Source organism: Pleurodeles waltl, chromosome 2_2 (assembly GCF_031143425.1).
Source record: "Pleurodeles waltl isolate 20211129_DDA chromosome 2_2, aPleWal1.hap1.20221129, whole genome shotgun sequence".
In the NCBI taxonomy this organism is placed as follows: Eukaryota; Metazoa; Chordata; class Amphibia; order Caudata; family Salamandridae; genus Pleurodeles; species Pleurodeles waltl.
The window spans coordinates 869,789,220-869,810,364 of NC_090439.1; the positions used below are offsets into that span (position 1 = coordinate 869,789,220).

A 21,145-nucleotide genomic window follows, 5' to 3' on the forward strand; every position below is an offset into this window, starting at 1 on the left:
GGTGTAAATCCCACTCATGTAATAAATGGGAGGCTTACTAGCTCTTGGATACAGCCCAGTTTATCTCTCTCTGCTTGGGTACACTCCATGACTCCCTGTCATGGTACTCCTTTCAAAGTGAAGGTCTCTAGCCAGGAGTAAAGAAGTAATTTTTTGTCTTTCCTCTGTCATCCTGAGTGTATTACCTTTTGCTTCTGACCAGAAGTATGCCATCCATTCCAAAACATGGAGGATGGGATTATGAAGTAATTGACTTTCCTTCTTGCAGACCACAGCTAGTTACCTGGTTCATTGTTCATACATGGATAAGTGATATGATTATAGGCATATCTCTTTATAACACTGTGCTGCACTTGGCAAAAAGGAATATTAATTCCTTGCAGTTCTTTTTAAACCTTTAGCAGTGTTATCCAATGCGCCAGTCGGAGCATTTCTTCTTATGTTGAAGAGAAACTGGCTGCGGTAACTTGGTCACATTCAGAATTCTGTGTGTTTCACATTGCTTGCTGAATCTGATTTAAATTAACCCTGAATCAGATGATACTACACTGTGTGTTGCAAAAAGTATATTTTACTAAGGTAGAATCCAAGTACCTAATTACTGAATGTGCATTACTGGGTTTGGCTTATGCTTCCTGATGTATGGTGAAATTTATATTTGTGCAAAATTACTAGGAGTTGGTATTGAGTGCTTTAAATGGTAATACCAGTGAAAGTTGTGTACCTCTGGAAATTCATACGTTTATGGGCATTCATGAAACTTTTATGCAAATTTGTTACGCTGTACACTACTGACTGATGTGACTGTACATGATTCTTGGGAGTGCTCGGGAATTCTTGGCGACTAAAGCCCGAAAAGTGCTGCAGTTTCACTTTCGGTACATTTGTGACTTTTTCCTCGAGCACCTATTAATTGGGCTCCAAGTGAATCATACAAAGCACAAATTTCCATCCTTTAGCCTTCTAAATAACAACACGTACAATTTCACCTGCCAATCCTTACTCCCTTCTGGTTTTATTCAGTAAATTGCTCCTTGCTGGTGTTGTATCCTTTATACCAAATCTTAAACTGAGTGGAAACAGTTGATGGTGCCTTCGATTGCTTGCTTTGCTGTTTACAGTGTATTGGCTGGTATATATTTGGATCGATACCCCCTCATCATTATGACTGCATATGCTTAAACATGAATAATGTTAGGTTTGGTCCATGTGTGCACATTGATGTTGTGATAATATACATAATGGATTGGATTTTTTCTGGGCATACAAGGCCTGTAACACGTTTTTGCAGGGAACCTCATGGTTTTGAGTTTGTACAGTCAAACTATTTGGTCTGTGCTTGATACTTCTTTTCACCTGTAGTTTCTTCAAATTCATCTCTCCAATTTTAAAGAGCTGCCGAAACTCACTACCTAAATACATCTGCATTAGGAATACGTCATTGAGCAAAACATAAGTAATAGTACAGGTAATGTCTTAAATAAATCATGGTTACGTGGGGAGAATTGGTAATGCAAGGGCTAACAAGACATATCTTTCCCCCAAATGATCTACCCTTTCGACTAACTCAATTCATGACCTTCAAGTCTATGCAAAAGGAAGAGACAGTCCCTTCTATAGTTTCGAAGCTTCAAACCTGCTGACGAACCACTATGTAAGAAGCAGTTCCTTTCAAACTGTGTTAAGCAACATAACAGACCTTGTCAAAATATCCCTTGCAGTGGGGAGGTCTTCCTAAAATGCAATCTTCTCACCTCAGTAGGAAATCTACAGTGGACCAAATAAAGGCCAGCCTCCTAAGTAATGCAGCCGTTCCATTAGCCTTTGGAACACGTTTTCTTCTGTGTAGTTAGCAATCCATTTTCAGACTCAGGAAAGTAACCAAAAGAGTAAGAACCTCTCGACATTCTAAGTAAACCGAATCAAACCACTGCGAGTACTCCTTCATCTTAGCCCCTGATACTGTCAATCATGAGCTGCTCAAAAGGCTAAAATATTTGTAAAGTGGTGACCTACACTATCTTGAAATGGGTCAACTCCTTCCGTGTCCAACTGAAGTTAAAATATGTAGGTTAGCTCTCTTGTATCATTCTCTCTTCACGTGAGAAGTGCAACAGTGCTCCTCCTGATGTTCACCACCATACAAAATTATACTGATGGAATTGTTGTGGCACTACTGGTTGCATTTTCAAATATATGTGGGATGCAGACATGGCAACATTTGCTGGTCTATGAAATGGGCATTCAGGCAAACCTCACCAAATTATTTAACCATTTCTACTAACGAACAAAAGCGATATCTCTGTTGATATCCTTGTATAAGCAACATACTAATATTGGAGGAATCTGCACCCAAATTCAGCTCATTATAATGACCTTTGGGCCTTAGATAATCTGACCACTACAATCATAACATACCCTAAATGCTGAATTGTTACTCTGATACAACTCTTGCCCCCTAGATCAGTGCTGTGGTAAAAGCTGGCCATTTTCAGTTTATATCCTTTGGAATGTACTACCACTTCTTGAGACCACATAACGATTGATTCAATTGAAGTGCTCCATAAAATAGGTCTCTGTTAACTTAAAGATGGTTTACAAGAATCTGCCCTGCATGTGGACTGCAGAAAAAGACATTCAGGTTAGCCTACATTTATAATAACTAATACGCATTAGCTGCTTCATAATTATAAACTCTTAAACATAAATTGTCTAGAAATTACTCCCTATCACATAACTGTTCTGGATGTCTTGTGTTACTGGTATTGAGTAGTCCCTCAAGGCATGCTGCAGCTCTCCAAGCTGAGGTACTACCTCATCTCGGTGTACAGCAGAATGTTTCTGCCCTTTCTCATTCTTTTCAGGCAGGAAAAATAAATAAAAAGGTTGTCTGAGTAAGTGTGCAAACTGTTGGGCTAAAGAAACCTCTGCCTTAACATAATCAAGACAGTGAAAACGGTGGTTTCACTTCACAAAAGTGCAGATCCCATCAAGAACACATATAATATAAAACTAGTTTGATTCTTGTAAAAGCTTGTGTATGTGGAAGAGTTTAGGCTCTCAACCACCTGTTATCTGAATTGTGACTTACTCTTATTTCTCCACTCTGAAATATTCAAGGTTTTGTTCTGACGAATGAACCTTTGGAACCTTCTTGTCTTAATTGGTAAAGCCTGATGTTTTTCATACTAAAACAGCAATTAACCATGATCATTGCTACCTATCTCCCTTTATAATCTAATGCTCTGTTTAACTGATGTGCAATTTATTTTATGTGAGCTATGTGGCAAATGCAGTGCACCAGTCCTTTCTCATGTTCGGCCACATTTGAGATTGAACCAGTTGTTTTTCTGAACCACACTACCTACTGATTAGGCCCACAGGTTTATTGCAGTCATACTCAGTTCCTCTGTTTTACTGCTACTTCCCTGTATCTCTGTGTCTGTTGGTAAAGATGGGTGAATTCTGGTTACACATATGCCGGAAATTCCAAGTTCTTAAGGTGAACATTACTAAGTGCCTTGAGCATTTCTATTGTTGTATGAGGCAACACAATTTCTTCCTTAAAACTGTTCCATCTTAGATATAAGTGCACCCATATGCTGAGGCTTCTCTTTTCTTTGATCTTTCAGTGTCCTAAAGTGGCTTGCTCTTGTTAGGGACGTTAACCAGTTACTAGGGAAGCAATGTATCTATATACACAGGCACCTTTGTGCCAATGAAATAGGAGTTCATATTCATCCATCTAACACTAAAACTGGTGATGTGTTCCAACCCGTTCTTGATGGTGATTAAGATAAAAGAACTGCTTTTTTTTCTGTGACTCTAGGAACATCCTTGGTGTGATATTTGTCTTTGATCTGACTTTTTGCCGCTGCGCCTGCCCTTTATTCAGAAATGTTCTAGTCGTTGTAGAGCTCTTATTTGACCCTATATAACAGTAAACCTAGCTACTTTAAAAAAAATACTTAAATCTAGGCTGATCTGAAATTATATAGTGCTAACCTGAAGAGTAAAATCTGCTGAATAAATGTCCAAACCCATTACCCACACCAGCCTCCTGGCCTAACTTAATCATGTATGCATTAGAAATATCCCTTATCTTTACTGTATACATTCTACCTCTCCCACAGCTGATAATCTGTATTTCTTCATCTTCCTTTGGCCACTAGCTAGGTTTTCAAGAGAGCATTGAATTGAATTCATATGTGATTAGAGCCATATCGAGGGCAGTAAGAAAAATCACTTTCTTGTGTACATGTCTTATGAATCTTCTTATTATTTTCCTCTGCTTTAGGATCTCTCCTATTACTGCTGCCTGGAGTTGGTTGGAAAGGAAGAAGAGCTTTTGAATTCTCTTGCTCAGTTATGCAGTTCAGAGACAGGTAATCGTTTTAACAGAGTTTATGATGTCCTGTCCACGACCTAAGAGCGCACCTTTGTAAATGGAATCTTTTTATCCTCTTATCAGATTGTGAAACTGGCACTGTATGAACTTTGAGGTAGAGAATAAAGCAGGGTGTTAGCTTTTGTGAGACCTGAGGACAGATGAGGGCCAGCTGAGCCTTGACCGAAATTTGAACATTTGGTCAAGTTTAAAGTATAAATAGTTCAGCTTCCATATAAGATGATTCATATTAACTAGACTTCTAGAAATGGCAAGCCATTTTTTTTGTTTGATAGGCACTGAAAAATAATTAGTGAGTGTGTTGTATTTGCATCCAGGTTTTATGGTGTTCTGCTTCCCGCTTTGCAAATAATTCTACTTTAAAGAAGTTTTTTTTTGTTCTGTAAATTGGTACATTAAGATTTTAAATTCCATGTAGTCTGAGCTTTCTAAAATGTGTGTCTGACTATACAGCTCATGCCTTTACCATGCATGTACCTTTTCCCATGTATACCTTTACCATGCTAAGTACGTTTTTATTAAAAAAAAAAAAATACCCTTACCACCCTTTAGCCTTACCCACGGCTAAAACCTAACAAATATGACTGTAAATATATATATATATATAATTCTCATTTGTTAAATCTGATAATTTGTTAAAATGTACTCCTTGTAGACCTGTTGAACATGTGTGAGGTCTTGAGATCAGATGTCACGTCCTGTGAGGTTATGGGTTGTAATGCCAATTCCTTTGTCACTTCCTGTGATGCCAATTGCAATGTCACATGCCATGTCACATGCTGTGATACCACGCACCATGAAGTCACTTGTATACTATCTAATTTGGTTAGTCCCCCTACTTCTTGTGCCCTTACTATAGCATTCATACAAACGACTTGCTAATCTTACTCTCTTGAGTCATTGCATTGAGAGACCATTGCAATGACAATCTCTCTCACTCTCTTCCATTCCATTCAGGGATGTAAGAGAGAGTGACAGGATCGCGGGGGTAGCCTCAAGGCCCCTGAGGTCCCAGCCAGCTCCCAGCGTCCTGCGGGAGTCTGCATTGCCAGAAGCAGAGAGAGCTGCTTTAAATAGCAGCTCCCTGCTTGTGGGAGCAATGTTTTCAGCTATTACCATGCACACGTATTTGCCTGCAGGGAAACAGATGAAAACTCTGCTTTCTGCAAGCGGGAGCTGTTTGGCCGCTCCTGCTGTCAGAAAGCAGACTTCTTTTTGATTTTGCTTGGTGGGAGCTGTCTTTTATTGTAGCCCTGGGGAGGTGGCGGTCCGTGGGGCTGTGTGGGTCTGAGAGGGGGCATGCCACCCCTCTTGCATTGTATTTATTTAAAGCCCCAGGGAGTTGGTAGTTCCTGGGGTGAGGGGGAGGGCACGCCACCTACATTGTATTTATTTAAACCCCCCGGGGAGCTGGCGGCCCCTGGGGCTGTGTGGGGGCTGCACTGCCCCCCAGATTCCCTGGGGAGGTGGCAGTCTCTAGGGCTGCGGTGGAGCAGCACCCCTCCTCCCCCACATAGAATTAGCATTAAGCCTCAGGGAGGTGGTGGTCCCCGGGACACACAAGCCCAGGAGGGTGCCCTGTGCACTCCCTCCTTTATTTTAAACATGTCCCTCAGACCTAGCCCACCCGGGGGCTTTAACAGATTCCTCGGGGGACCGCACTTGTTTTTTTAAATTTTTATTTTTTACATTTTTACCGTGACTTTTGCGACAACATCACAAATTTGCTGTAAAAATGTTTTTTTTTTTTGTTTTTTTTTTAATTGCTTTTTCGCCCTGGCGGGTTCCTTCTGGAAACCCAGCACCAGAGCTAAGGGGTCAGGGTGCCTCTACATTGACCCTGTTTCTTCTTTTTTTTTTTCACGTTTTGGTTTGTGGGACTCAGCTGAAGCAGAGTCCCAAAATGGCTGCCAACACTTCTTATGTTGACAGCAAATCAGAGGTCCGCATTTCCCTGCACGAGGTTGTCATTCGTGAAGTTTTGGCAGCCACAGATATACAAATTTAGGTTTCCTTTTATTTCTTAAACTATTTAATGGATTTACACCAAATAACATAAAGCACAATCCGCGTACCAAAAGCTAGCCTTCTGCCAAATATGGTGTAATTTTGTCCAGTGGTTTGGGCTGTAGTCGTGATCCAAGCTCCTATGGGAAGTAACATGGGAAATGCATGTTTTTTCATTCCCCACCCCCCATTTTTCTCGGTCACCGCTTGACAGATCACCCCAAAACTTCAAGTGTGCAACAAGAATCGCCAGTACTTTTTTGGGGGGGAAAATTTTGTGAAGATTTGTCAAACGCCACCAAAAATAGGACAAATCAAAAAGCGCTTTTTCTATGGAAACATGGTCCTAACTAAAACTTCCTACTGGCAACTGCCAGTAGGTAATATACTTTATAGATATAAATATATACATATATATATATATATATATATATATTGACAAAAACTAAGGTTTCAAGGTCGTTATGGATAAGTTCTGAACTTACTCGTACAAAACCATAGAAATTCAGCATTTATAGTTAGTTCTTTCAAGTAACTATAACTCGTGCCCTTGCCATGCGCAGTTTTCTCATCAATAATGTTATTGCAAATGTTGCAGTGATAATATCAAAGATGCTATACAAGATCCCATCAGTGATATACTGTGTGGAGTAATTAGCTGTGCTTGGCGAAGGCGCGAGTTATAGTTACTTGAAAGAACTCTGCAGAAATTCGATGGCTTTGTACAAGTAAATTCAGAACCTGACTATAACGTTTCTGTAACCTTTTTTTTTCTCCAGTGAATTTCTATGGTTTTTTAACGTAAAGTAATTGTAATTACTATACTTTATCCAAACCCCCCGCCGCACCCACGCTTTGCAGCCAAGCCCCTATAACCACCCAAACCTGTGCCATGTGCAGCACAAGTTGGCCACAGGGTCTGTATCAGTCTGTGGATCTGTGAGGGGGTGCGTCAGTGTCTGAGTAGGTCTGAAAGTAGGTGTGTGAGTCTGTGTGGGTAATGAGTGATTAAGTTGGTGTGTGAATGGGCGCATGAGTCTCCGAATGTATGTATGAGTGAATGAATTAGTGTATGAATGGGTCAGTGTTTTTTTTTAACTAATTTTTTCACATTTGCGAATGTTTTGCGAATTTTCACGAATACCGTGCATGGTGACGCAAAATTATTTTAAACCCATAACTTACCCCTAAAACACACCTAAATCTCACCCCTGGGGTCAGGGTACCTTCCACCTGATCACCTATGCCAATTTCAATGAGGATTTTCACATCAGTGAAATAAAGTGCGGCTGCAACTTTCTAGTCATGCGCATTCGTGAAAATATGCGAAGAATCGCAAAGGCACCCAGCCACAGATACACAAATGTTGCTTTTCCTTTAATTTCTCAAAAACTTCTGAACAGATTTACACCAAATAAATGAAAGTACAATCTGCGTACCGAAAGCTAGCTTTCTGCCAAATTTGGTATAATTCAGGCTGTAGTTGTGTTCAAAAGTCCTATGAGAATTAGCATGGGAAACACACGTGTTTTTACCCCCTTTTTCTCGACGACCCGCTTGACGAATTACCCCAAAGCTTTCCCTGCTCAACAAGAAACACAGAACACTTTTTTTGGAAAATGTCGTGAAGATTCGTCAAATGGTGCAAAAGATTTAGGCAAGTCAGTGTTTTTTTCTGTGGAAACCTGGTCCTAACTATATCTACGGGTGACCACCAGTTGCTAGTGTGTGTGTGTGTATGTGTATATATATGTGTGTGTATATATGTGTGTGTGTGTGTGTGTGTATATATATATATATATATATATATATATATATATATATATATATATAGTGTGTGTATATATATAGTGTGTGTATATGTAGACACACATCCATAGCTACAAACACACACACACACCTACTTTAAATATACCTACCTTGTGTGGTAAAGACATGCGTGGAAGTGTCTGCCTTGTAAAGGCTATTTCCTCTCTAAAGTACGTGGAGTTGTTCAAAAGATTGTACGTAGCTCAATAAAGTTAACATATTTGCAATTTCTGAATGTTCACAGAAACATTTTTCATGCAAAATGTTAATACTGTGGAAGGTGTAGCAACTAATTTTGTACTGCTGAAGTTAATTTCTTGAAAAGTTCCAAAAGTGCTACCAGTAAGCTTGGCACTACATACGTGTGAAAAGCCACAAGAACTGAAGCTATTCCAACATGATTAACAGCAAACATGTGTATGTGTATTCCACAAGTGGCATCTTTGCAGTTCCTTTCTCTGGAAAAGCACTGTGCCTGTTTTCAGTTGCAACACCACACATTTTAAGCAGGCATGAGTTGATTGCTTTTGTCTACAGAGTTTTTAGTTATAATAGTTATGTAGTCTCAACCTACTGATGGCAGCATGTTTTACTGCATTAAATTCCCAATCTCCTGATAATTGTTCCAATACTTCACAAGGGCAATGTGACAAGGTGGGCAGATCCGAAACCATGTAAAATGTGTTTTTTAGCAGCACCTTTGTTGACCAAATGTAAAAGATTTATTGGAGTTCCTTGCCTCGGTAAACCCTGCACCAAGTGACCGTTTCCAGTAAAGTACATTCTCTGAAAGTGAACTCATGGGAAATTAAATAAAGCAGCTACCAGACTACCACCATAGAATTAATGTTGCTGTCTCTAGTGCCTTTGTGGTACTCCTCCCTATCAAGCAGTTTCTCATTTTAAAAGCAATTACAGTACAGGATGATAGTGTTCATTCTTGCCTACAGACTGATTTAGCTGTCTTGTAAGTTCCCGTTATTAAAAAAAAAAAAAAAAATCCTGAATTGAAATATAGAGGGACAATGGGTCAGTTCCACTGATCTGTTTAGCTAACATTTGCACTTTGCTTTCCCCGACGAAAGCATTCAGCTGGGAGCAATGGGTCATCCCCCTTTACGCAGTGGCTCGCTTGCTCAGTGAGTGAAGGCATTTTTCTTGATCACGTGTACATCCACCTAAAAAGAAGTGCACTCTAGAACCAGGTCTGGCAGACCAAAACGTTACTTGGCCAATGATCTATCTCTCCATTGTGTGTGTGTGTGTGTGTGTTTTTTATTTTTATTTTTTTTAGTACGCTCTTTAAGTTATGTTTTCAGGTTACTGTAATTACTGTAATTCAAAGAACAAAAGTACCTTTTATGGACCCAATGAGAATCCAGTTTTTGCAGTGGGCCTTAGGGTGTTGAAGAGGAGTGAGTGTATGAAAAAGGGTTGGTATAATCAGTATGAACACTGTCCACATCTGCCCTTTGAAATGGAAGTCTAGCCACCAGGTAATTATTCCTTATTGGACTTTCAGGATCATTGATTTAGGAGGCATACATATGATGTCCCCTTCCTATCTGGTGCATAGATTGCGTCAGACAGTTGAGAAATACTGCTCTTGCCCTGTTGGAGTCCTTTCTCACTAACTGGGCTAATTTCAGGGCAGAAGCATTCCAGCTTCTTTGTGGCGCTCCAAAGGGCTCAGCTCACCTCTGTTAAATCTATATATTTCCCCCCAGCCAAGCTGGTACGGTCTCTGGGGTTTCATGTGCTAGGTGGACGACACCCACATCATTATCTCTAAAGCAGGGGCGTGGCCTGGCCGGCATCAATGGCGGACATGTAGACGCGCTGCTCTGCCGAGACCTACTAATTATCCTTTAATTCTTAACCTCGGAGGTAGCCTGTGAGTATGATACGGTCGTGGGGTGTGAAGAGGATACCCCGTGGCCCAGTGGTGACCGCCTCACACCCCGAGAAACGGACCGTGGTTGGGCGCCCGGGCGTGATCAAAGAGCGGACTAGCAGGGCACTGAGGCCGGCGGCTGGTCTGCAGGACGCACCGCAGAGGCTGCGGCGGAGCGGGGCAGAGCCTGGACGAGGCGGGGACACAGCGGGGGCCGGGAATCAGCCGGCGGGCTCGGGGCTAAGGTGGCCCTGAAGTAGAGTGAGCGTTGGAGGAGGCGTGGTCGGAGAGCGGTTGACCAAGGAGGTGAGAGGCGGCTCCAAAAGGGGCGAGGACCCTGCCCATCAGAGGAGCGAACAGCCTAGGGGAAAGGCCCGGGACTTGGTGTTCCCCTCCAACAAAGAAGCGCTGAGCGCGCTAGAACACAGGTGCGCGCTGGAGTCCTCGAGACGGCAAGGAAGGAGCCCTGTGGCAAGGAGAAGGAGGTCGGCCCGGGAACGCACTGCCCTGAGGGTGTAAAACAGTGAGGCGATCGTGAAGCACAGGGCACGTGTGGACTGACAGGACATCCAAGCGGGCAGGCCTGAGGGAGAGTGCGCAGGGCCGGACAAAGGATTTACGCCCTTCCGGCTGGACATTAAGCTGATCACGGCTGCTGTGCTGTAGACAAGACGCAATGGCGGGCATGGCCCAAATGATTAACTGAGGGTACATAGTGCACCTCTTGGAGCGGGGAGCTCAGCTGGAATAAAAGAAGAGGTGACAGGGGGCAGTTAGTGGCTGGAGGTGCACCATGTCAGGGGAGAGGGCAGGTTGAGAGGAGGACGGAGGCGTGAACACTGTGACTGCTGCTGACTCCCGGGTAGGGGCACCTCGTCCTCGAGGCTGCATGCCGACCCACAGTCGCAAGAAGGGAAGGATGCAAGGGAAAGAACGCACTGGTGGCCAAAGCGCTTCGGAAATGGCCGAACCGGTACCGCATTCTTTGCAGGTGACACTGGACAAGATTCTGGGGGCAATAGAAGAGTCCAAAATTACTCAAGTGTGAAATCGGTCAGGTATCGGTAGAATTAGGCCTGTTGCGCGCAGATCACCAGAAACTTGCGGACAGAATTCAAGAGGCAGTGGCAACGTTCACAGGGGTGGTACCAGCGAAGCAAGAGATACAGGCCACGCTGGGCCAACTAGTAGACCGTGTTCAGACACTGGAACCCCAAACAGAGGATGCGGAAGGCTGCAACCGGCGAAACAAAGTGTGCATTATTGGCTGCCAGAAGGAGCTCAAGGGACGGATGCGGTGGCCTTTCTTGAAAAGTGGATGAAGCAGGAAGTGGCCCCGGGCCTACTCACACCATTCTTTGCTCTGGAGAGAGCCCACCGAGTGCCGGCGAGAACGGTGGCGCATGGGCGCCCTCCGCGGACCGTAATAGCTGAATTGCTCCACTGTAGGGGCAGGGACATCCTGTTGCAGCGCACAAGAGAAGCAGGGCCTATTTAGGATAGATAACGGATCAGTGACCCGATTATCAGACTTTACTGGTGAGATACAGACCAAAAGGGCATCCTGCATGGCGGTGAAAAGGGCCTTGAGAGAAGCTGGTATCAAGTATTCGTTTCTATTCCCAGCCAGGATGAGAGTAATGCAGGAGGGGCACAGCATGTTTTTCCAGACACCGGAGGAGGCCTGGGAATGGTTAGAGGCGCATAAGACGGAAGGGAACTCTGGGTCCTTGCCCGCGGCATCACACAGACGAAGGTGCAGGGAAGAGAGGTGACCCCAGAACAGATCACGCACAGGAACCAGACCAACACCGTCACAGAAGGATCTGGCTAGAAGATCAGCCTTGGAAGCTGTAGCGTCATTGCAACAGGGAAAAACAACAGCTGAGGCCAGTGGTGAGGACTCGGGCCACCGAACTTACTCCACGGACTCGGACTCCCACCATTCTGATGGAGCCCCAATAGTGACCCGACAAACAGCAGATGACCTGTAGGGAGTACAAGGAGAAAGGGGTTGGCCTTCCTCTGGTAGCGCAACCTGGTTAAGGACCTATAGGCGATAAAGGGGCCTCCCACCCGAATTCTCGACCAACATCATCAAATGGCGAGAACTCTACATGGCTTAATGTTACTGTTTTGTTCACTGAGCGTAAACTGGACAACCGCTTGTTGCGTAATTGCCCTGGGAAGAGGGAGTTGGGGTTTGATGTTTTTGTTACATTTCATGCGCAGGGGGTCAGTTACCCTGGAAGCAATATATATGGCACCACTGAGACATGAAAGAGTGATGAAGAGTTGCGAACACTGGGGGGAGGGTGATGATCCTTATTGACTCTGTTCCCGCATACCGATGGAATACAATCTGATAACTTGGAATATCCAGGGGATGGGGTCACCGGTTAAGCGTCATAAGATCCTGTCATACCTCAAGAGAAGAGGGGTACACATAGCAGTGTTCCAGGAAACGTACCTCACCACACAGGGGGTAGACAAATGGAGGCATAGGTGGAAGGGACAGCTCTTTGCCACTGCATATTTGGCATTCGCGAGGGGGGGACCCTGATTTGGGTCAGGGCTGGGGTCCCATTTGAGGCCCTCTCTATAGATCTAGATCCAGACGGTAGATAAGTCGTTGTAGAGAGTAGGCTGCAAGGTAGGCTAGTTGTGCTGAGCTGTATATATGCGCCTAACCAAGAGCAGACCTCATTTTGGGGGACACTCTTGGGGCAAATGGCTAGGTGCACTGGGGAACGCTTCTTGATTGGGGTTGATTTTAATTGTGTACTATACCTGGGAATGGACCGCTCCTTTCCTCCCGTGCCTGGAGCGGCGGCGCATAAAATGGTGGAGAATCTTGAAGAGTGGGTGAGACACTGGGGAGTAGAAGACGTTTTGGTGATTGCAACACTCGCAGATCCGGGATTAATCATTTTACTCAGGGTTACACCACCTACACACCAGGATAGACCGGGTGGTGTGCTCGGGCTCCATTACACACAAAATAGTTTCTTCTGAGTATTTGGGACGTACGTTGTCAGACCATAGCCCATTACTGGTCACCTGGCAAAGATCAGAGGTGAGGAACCCCATATTGACATGGAGACTTCAGCCGAGGGCACTGGAGGACCCGTTGTACAGAGAGGAGCTCCGGACACACCTCAGGGAACACATTAGGATCGATAAGGGCTCCACGGGATCCCGCAGTACGGAATAGGAGACTCTCAAGGTAGTGACCAGAGGCCATTGCATGGGGCAGTCAGTGGGGATTAAACAAATTCTTGTAAGTGAATTGACTCAGCTAGAAAAAGACCTTCATGACAGAGAGGTTGAACAGGGAACGGACCCGGACGCCAACCATAGACTATTCAAGGCTAGAGAGGCATTTCACCAGACACTAGAAAGATTAAGATGCCATGATTACCGGAGGCACATGATGTCCGTACAGGCTGAGGAGGGCAGGGCGGGCAGATTACTTGCTTGGTTGGTATGACCCACAGGAGGAAACGCCCTGATAACGAGTGTACGAGGGGTGGCTGGGGAGATTAGTGATGCTTTCAAATCCTATTACACAACTCTTTACAGGCACCCAGGGGACGACTTGCCGCAGATGCTGGGGGATCAGCTAGAGTCCCTTCCGTTGGTTGGCTTCGGGTTGGACGATAGGGGTCACTTGGGGGAACCGATCTCACTAGAGGAGGTGAAAATTGCTATCACACAGCTGGCTGCAGGTAAAACTCCGGGCACGGATGGGCTACCCATGGAGTACTACAAGGCATATGTGGATATCCTGGCCCCAGTATTGGTTGATCTATACGCGGAAGCATTTCAGACTGGCATTCTCCCCGGGACCCTGAGGGAGGCGCTGGTGGTTCCACTACCCAAGACCAAGTCAATCGAGAGATCGGTGACTGATTTCCGCCCACTGTCCATGCTGAATTGTGATTTTAAAATCCTCAGCAAGGCGCTGGCTAATAGGTTGTTGCAACATATTCCCGCTCTTATTCACAAGGATCAAAATGATTTTGTGCCCATACGAAGCACCTCCCTGAACCGTAGACGGCTATTTGCGATACTGCACTGGCCACTAGAGGAGCGGCACCCTGAGGCTATGCTCCTATCGGTAGACCTAGAAAAAGCATTCGACTCAGTGAGATGGGACTATCTTTTAGCAGTGATAAGAATGGGGATGGGAGAGAACTGGGTACGCAGGGTCGAGCTGCTATACCATCGACCAGTGGCCAGGGTGCGAGTAGGAGGAACGATATCTGAATCTTACCCCATATGCCGTGGCACCAGACAGGGATGTCCCCTCTCGCCCTTATTGTTTGCGATTGCCATTGAACCTTTGGTGGCGCAGTTCCGACTGGAGAGACAGGGTAAGGAGTTAATGTTGAACCGGAAAGAACACATTATATCGCTCTATGCAGATGATCTGCTGATATATTTGCGGGACGGCGGGTCTGGGATTCCATGGATACTGTTGCTGCTTGAGGGTTTCTGTGCACAATCTGGTCTTAGAGTTAACAGAGGGAAGACACATGTTTTTCCGTTATCTGAGGGTGCCGACCGCCCGCCCACGTGCCCTGCTGATCTCCCCTGGTCGCCATGCTTTTTTCTGTACTTGGGCATCCAGGTCTTTCACGATATGTGTGATCTGCGCGATGGGAACTTGGGAGCGGCCCTCCGCTCCTTACGATCTGCTGTGCAGTTCTGGTGCTCCCTGAGACTCCCAATGATGGCCCGGGTGGCCTTGTCTGAAATGATCAGGTTACCACGCTTCCTCTATTACTTCACGAACCTACCGGTGTCTATTCCAGGGAGCTAGTTTAGGGAACTGAATGTGCTCCTTAGGGGGCCCTCATGGGATGGGGGGGGCATCGACGAACATCGCTCTCTACGCTTTGCCGGCCTGCACTGGAGGGGGACTGGCGGTCCCAGATTTCGAATTGTACTACCGGGCATGCCAGCTCCAATGGGTGGCCAGGTGGGTCTCTGGGGGACATCGGATGGGATTGAGTGTAGTTGGTGGTGAGAGAGCGACGGATGCCCTGGTGGCGGGCCTGCTGGACGCTAGGAGCCTCCTGCCTGGGAGATTGGTCCTACTGACGGCAGCTCTTTCCTGCTGGAAGAAGAGTCTGAAGTGCACTGAGGTGAAGGTGGCCTATGCCCCTGGGCTACTGCTGACTGGCATACTGCTGGGAGCGCCGGGCCACACCTTGAGTGGAGGCCAGGTCAGGGCCTGGACCCAGACGGTGGTGCTGACATTAGGAGACCTTTTTTGAGAGGGGGTATTGAGATCTTTTGTGGGACTAATGGAAGAGGATGGGATCCCGGGGGGACAATTTCTGACATACCAAATGCTGGTACTAGCTGTGCAACGGTTATGGCCCACAGTAAACGCGGAACCGATGACCCATGCCTTATTGCATCTACTATTGACGGGGGAGGGGAGGACAGTCACCTGGTCACTAAACTTTACAAGGCTTCCATTGATACTACATTGAAGCCTTTACAGACCCTGAGAGCGAAGTGGGAGGAGACGGGGTAGAAAATTAACGGATACAGAGTATCAGAGTATTGGCATATCCTCGGACTGTATCCAGAAACACACAGTTCAAATACATTCAATACAACTATATCCACAGAATATACCTTACCCCACACAGACTTAGAGTGATCGGAGGTGGGGGGGGCAGGATTGCCCCAGATGTCAGGTGGCGGACCCGGACTTTCACCATATGGTTTGGGACTGCCCCAGCATACATGGGGGATGGACAAGAGTATTGGAGGAACTGGGAGAGACCCTCGGTACTTGACTACACATGAGCCCTCTCCTGTGCTTGGTTGGACTGCACAAGAGACCTGCATCTAAAAGTGGGTAGTAGGTTTTTGGATCTTGCAATGGTCTTGTTTAGGCGCAGAATAGCAATGACCTGGAAGTCCCGGGGGGGACCGAAATTGGAGGACTGGAAAACTGATGTCTCGGTATGGGCCCAAGCCGAACTTCAAGCGCTGCAAAGAGAGGAGGCACGAGGGATTAGGACAAAACATTTGGCCCCGTTGTGGAAAGAAATAATGGAGGCCTGGGAGGACCGGAGACGAGGATGGGAGAGGGCACGGGATTACACGGAACAATGGGATCCCGGGGGGAAAGACTGAGGAGGGGGATGCTGGGGTAGGAAGGACAGTCATGAGCACGGGGGCAACAAGCAGAGATGTATTAATTGGCAGCGAAAAGTGAACTCTGAGGAGGGAAGGGAGATCCTGATACCCCTCTGGACAGGAAGTATGACTCTAATTGAGACCTGGAGGGTCCCTGTCGGAACAGGGGACAGGGCACAACAAGGAAGGGACAGGAGGGCGCTTAAGCTGACCCCAACAGTAGAGCGATCTAGAAGTAATAGCAAGAATGGATTTCACATGCCACCACTTATTCCACCTGAACGCTGTTTGTTTTTAGTAGTTACCTTTTAGCTATATTGTTGTTTAGATGGTTTACAGTTTAAATGGGGATATCAAGTGCGCGGGTAGAAACAGGACTTGAGAATAGATGGGAAGCGTTAATGGTAGGCACAGGTGGATGATTAGTACAATGACTAGCCGTATAACGCATGACCCTGTCGTTGAATGCGACCCGAATGTATAAAATGAACCCTTGCGTATAGATTGAATTGAAGAACATGCATATGTATTAATGATTTCTAAATGACGTGAAAAACCAATAAACAAAGTTTACAAAAAAAAAAAAAATCTAAAAAGATAAAACATTATTCCTAAAGCAGATGACATACAGCCAGTGGCAGAAAGGTTTAAATGCTGTCTGACTGAAATGCACAACTTGATGAAGGAGAACCTTCTGATACTGAATGCCAATTAGACTGAGATCTTGATTTTTGGAGAACGGACTTTGGTATGGTCTGAGTTGTGGTGGCCTGAGATTTGCTGCCCCCTACCTTTCCTGGTCGTTTGGGCAAAAAAATCTTGGAGTTTGTTTATTTTTTATTTATTTATTTAATGTATTTATTATTATTTTTTCAATACCTTTTCCTTTGATTTTCAGGCTAAGACGACCGTGAGCTCTTGCTTCTTTATTAGTAAAACTTTTTTCCCTTCATACCAGAGGAACTCAGAGTGGCAGTGGTCATCATGCTTATTACATCGCCCCTTGACTATTGTAATGCTCTGTACTTATAATATTTAAGTCCACTCTGAATAGACCTCAGATTATTCAGAATACAGCAGCTCGATTGGTCCTGGGTGTTCTTAAACATTTGTCACTCAGGGAAGGTATTCAGCACCTCCATTAGTTACCAGTCAGGAAGCCAGTGATCTTTAAAGCCAACTGTCTTTTTCATACTTCTCTTCATCTCCCAGGGTTGTTGCTTTTTATTGGTATATTGCCAATATACAACTAAGATCTTCATCCCTTGGAAAGGTGAGAATACCTAGATTTTGGAAAAACTAGATGGGGTGATTGTTCCTTTTTATTTACTACCTCCAAGTTGTGGAATAAGTTTCCAACCCACATTGCAAGCCTAAGTTCTCATGTTGCTTTTCATAAGCAATTAAATTCCCTCCTGTGTTGGTTGGTCTGATCGTTCTTTCTTGTAGTTGCTCTACTCTTGTTCTACAGCTATAATGCTCATTACACATAATAAATACATACAAACACAAGTTTTATATAGCCCCATAAATATTTTGGTATCTTGAGCTCATCCTGTACTAAACAGACCCCCTTGTTATGTTCTTAGTCAGGAAAACATGAAACTTAAAAGGGACTTTCTTTTATTGGGCTTATTTCTCTTTGAGTTCTTCATGTATTGTGGGCCAGGATGTATAAGTTTGATGGCATTTGTGGCTGTAGATAGACATGCTCTGCGTACTCCTGCCATCTAGTGTTGGGTCCGTAGAGTTGGAAGTTGTTTTTCTTCGCAGAAGCATTTTCGAATCAGGGGATCGAGTTATACTGTACATGGGCATTGACTCCTATGTTAGATTGTTTTCTCTCCGCCATCAGGTTCGGACGTGTGTCTTCGCTCTATCTTTCGACTTGCTCCGGTTCAGACTTTTTCCTCAGTCTTCCCTTTATCAACGGTATTGTTTTCTCGATTGTGTATTTCTATCTTTGTGTTTGTTTCCACTTGTCAGTCCAGGCACAGACTGCGCACCCTCCGGGGTGACCTCGTCTGTTTCTGGTCTACCTCACCACACGGCACCGAAGAATATGCTGAGCTAATGGAACTGACACAGTTTTGTTTCTGTCCTCGATGCCACTAAAAAATTTCCCTCACCAACCAACCTCTGGTATGTAATTTGTGCAGATCACCAGGAAGCTACCTGCAACGCTTGCAAATCCTTGCGGTAAAGCAGTCCCTTAGGGACTGAAGAGCTCCTCAGTCGGGGGTGGCGCACAGGTCTCCGAATGATACTCCAGATGACACCCCGTACATGTTTGAGGAGAAGCATACCTAAGAGGAGCCTGAACAAGAGGAGGCTTTCTCTGACGTCCACTTGGATATCAAAACCCACGAGGTGACATCAGCACAACCTGTGAGTACCACGGCCCCTCCTGCCCACCCTAAGACTGCTAAGAAATCCTTTACAGAGGTCGCCGGACGGTCACTGCCACCAGGGCATGGCTAGTTCCGATAAAACTGCTTCAGCTGCCCTGCACTCTGGCTCAGCTCCTAAAAAAGCTAAGACCACAAACCTGTCTTTGGCATCAACCTCCAGTTCCTCAGTCTGAGCCATGAATCCGGACTTCAGCAACTAGTACTTTGGCTTAAAGCAGACCAGCCTCCACTGCTGCTTCGGTGCCGACAAAAGGACACCGACTGAAACCCTGGGTGCCGAAATAGACACCTTCAGAATACAAAGATTCCAGCCAGTCTTTAGCTACGATGTCAATCGTTGAACCTATTTTGGGTACTTTGGATGCTTGACAGCACCGCCTCCGTACCCAGGAGACTACAGAGCGCATCACTGCTTCCCCCTGTCATGTTCAAGAGGAAACTGTCCTTCCAAGATGATTTGGACACTTCACCTCCAAAGAAGGTCACGAAGGACAAGGCTACCACCACTTCTCCTGAGCCTTTTCCTCTTCCTCCTCCTGATCCACCTTCTCCACCACCTCCACTCCCTCCTTCTCCACACCCCACCCTCCTCCTCATTCACCTTCTATTGCAGGAGGTCTGACACCTCAGGATTCGCCTTTATTTATTGGGGGAATATTTGGGTGGGACACTGCAGGACCCATATCTATGGGAAACGTATGACCCCGATCCCATGATAAGTACGGACCCAGATTTGTACCCCGCAAGACCCTCCCCACCATAGGATTCTACATTCTACCAGCAAGTAGTAGCTATGGCAGCCGCCTTGCATAATGTTGAAATGCACAGGGGCCCCACTGAGCAGGACTTCCTTTTCGACACATTAACCTCCACACATAGGTAAATCCAGTTCATCTCCTTGCTCCCTGGCATCCTTCGTCTTACAGACAACATTGTTAAAGAACCGAACCTCTTATCCACTATGTATCAGATCCTAGGTCCCACCAGACTCCATAGTGGCCACCATTGCAAGAATAGGCCCAATGGTCATAGTCAGGCCACAGAGGATCCCCCAACCCCCCCAACAAGGAGAGCAAAAAGCTGAATGCTGCCAGCAAAAGGGGGGCTGCACAAGCAGCTTGTCCTTGGCGCTTTGCAGGGTGTTGGAATTTTATAAAATATCATCTACTTGTCATGTACAGGTTGCTTCATAAATCTACTTGCCTTGTAAAAAAAAAAAAGAATCCACTTTTCCCTTTGGCGCCACTTAGTACAGCAACAAATTACGACAGCAATTTCATTATATAAGAGTTCTGATTATAGCCTCTTTGATTATGCCAGTTCTTATTATATAATACGGTTTCAATACTAGCAATTCCTTATTTTGCCACTTTTCGGCAGATCTACATACTGGGCCTGAAAGTAAGGGTAACAAATAATGCCAAGGTTGGAATGCCCTTTTGAGTCTGACTTGCAGTTGTTAGGGGTTTTCCCCAGCTCTTCTCTAATTTTTTTCCCATACTAAGAGAGGTTGGAAACTTATTCCTGACAAGGGCTGAAGTAAAACTTCTTCCACGGCTGGAAAGAAAGGGGTGGGAAAGAAAATTAACTCAGGAGCTCAACAGATTTTAGCATGAACAAATCTACACATGCATATTTGCTTGTGCTAAAATGCAGTTCACAAATATTTTCTAGGTGTACGATTTTCTGGACTACTTCTGTAAATTCTTGTGAATTCATGAAAGCCGTACATGTGCATTAATGCAAGGACGTATACCATGGGTGCACTTTTGTGACTTTCATTAAGAATTGTGCCCCTAATTAGGTCTGGCATTAACCAAGACTTTTTGTTTTTATTAAGATTTTGTCTCTTTGATGGCATTCTGCTCTTTCATAGGTAGCATATCGGCACACAAAGTAATTTTATTCCATGCGAGGAACGTTGTAACAATGTGTGCTTTTTGAGAACAAAAAAATATTGTTATTTTTGTATATGTTTGTTATAATGGTGAAGGACCAACAACTCCCACAGTTACAACCTGTACCGGAACCATGTCAAAAGCAAGATATGCATTGAAAAAAACGAAAACCCTGACCACCAGTGTCAGACCTTTTGGCTTTGCCAATGTTTGTTTATTGCCATGTTTTCCATAATCCTGTTGAAACCTGTTACCCTGTTTTTCCTTTATGAATATTGTTTTGAAATATTAGCTTGCATCAACACATTTTACCAAATGATACTTCAAAGAAATGGCACCTAAAATGTCAAAGTGGTTTAGCAAAAAGTCTTGTTCTAGTTGCATTTTTTGTGAACACTTGATTTTGAAAGCAAAGAATCATATCTTGCTTTCAAAATTCTGCAGATATTTTCATCTAATCAAAGTGCATTATGGGAGCATTATACTTAGCATAATATTGTTAAACTTTGCAAACGTGTGTATACATTTTTATACTGGAGCCACTGTCCATACTGCA

General features: G+C 44.9%; 1 protein-coding gene across 2 annotated transcripts in view; it reads left to right on the forward strand.

The window, feature by feature from the left end:
• The window catches only part of POP1 (POP1 homolog, ribonuclease P/MRP subunit), a 287,819-nt gene that overhangs the window by 43,162 nt on the left and 223,512 nt on the right, over positions 1 to 21,145 (forward strand). For both annotated transcript variants that reach the window (XM_069220529.1, XM_069220530.1), the window contains exon 6: positions 4,298 to 4,385. In XM_069220529.1, the coding sequence (XP_069076630.1) occupies positions 4,298 to 4,385 (88 nt within the window). The remainder of the gene's footprint in view (positions 1 to 4,297; positions 4,386 to 21,145) is intronic.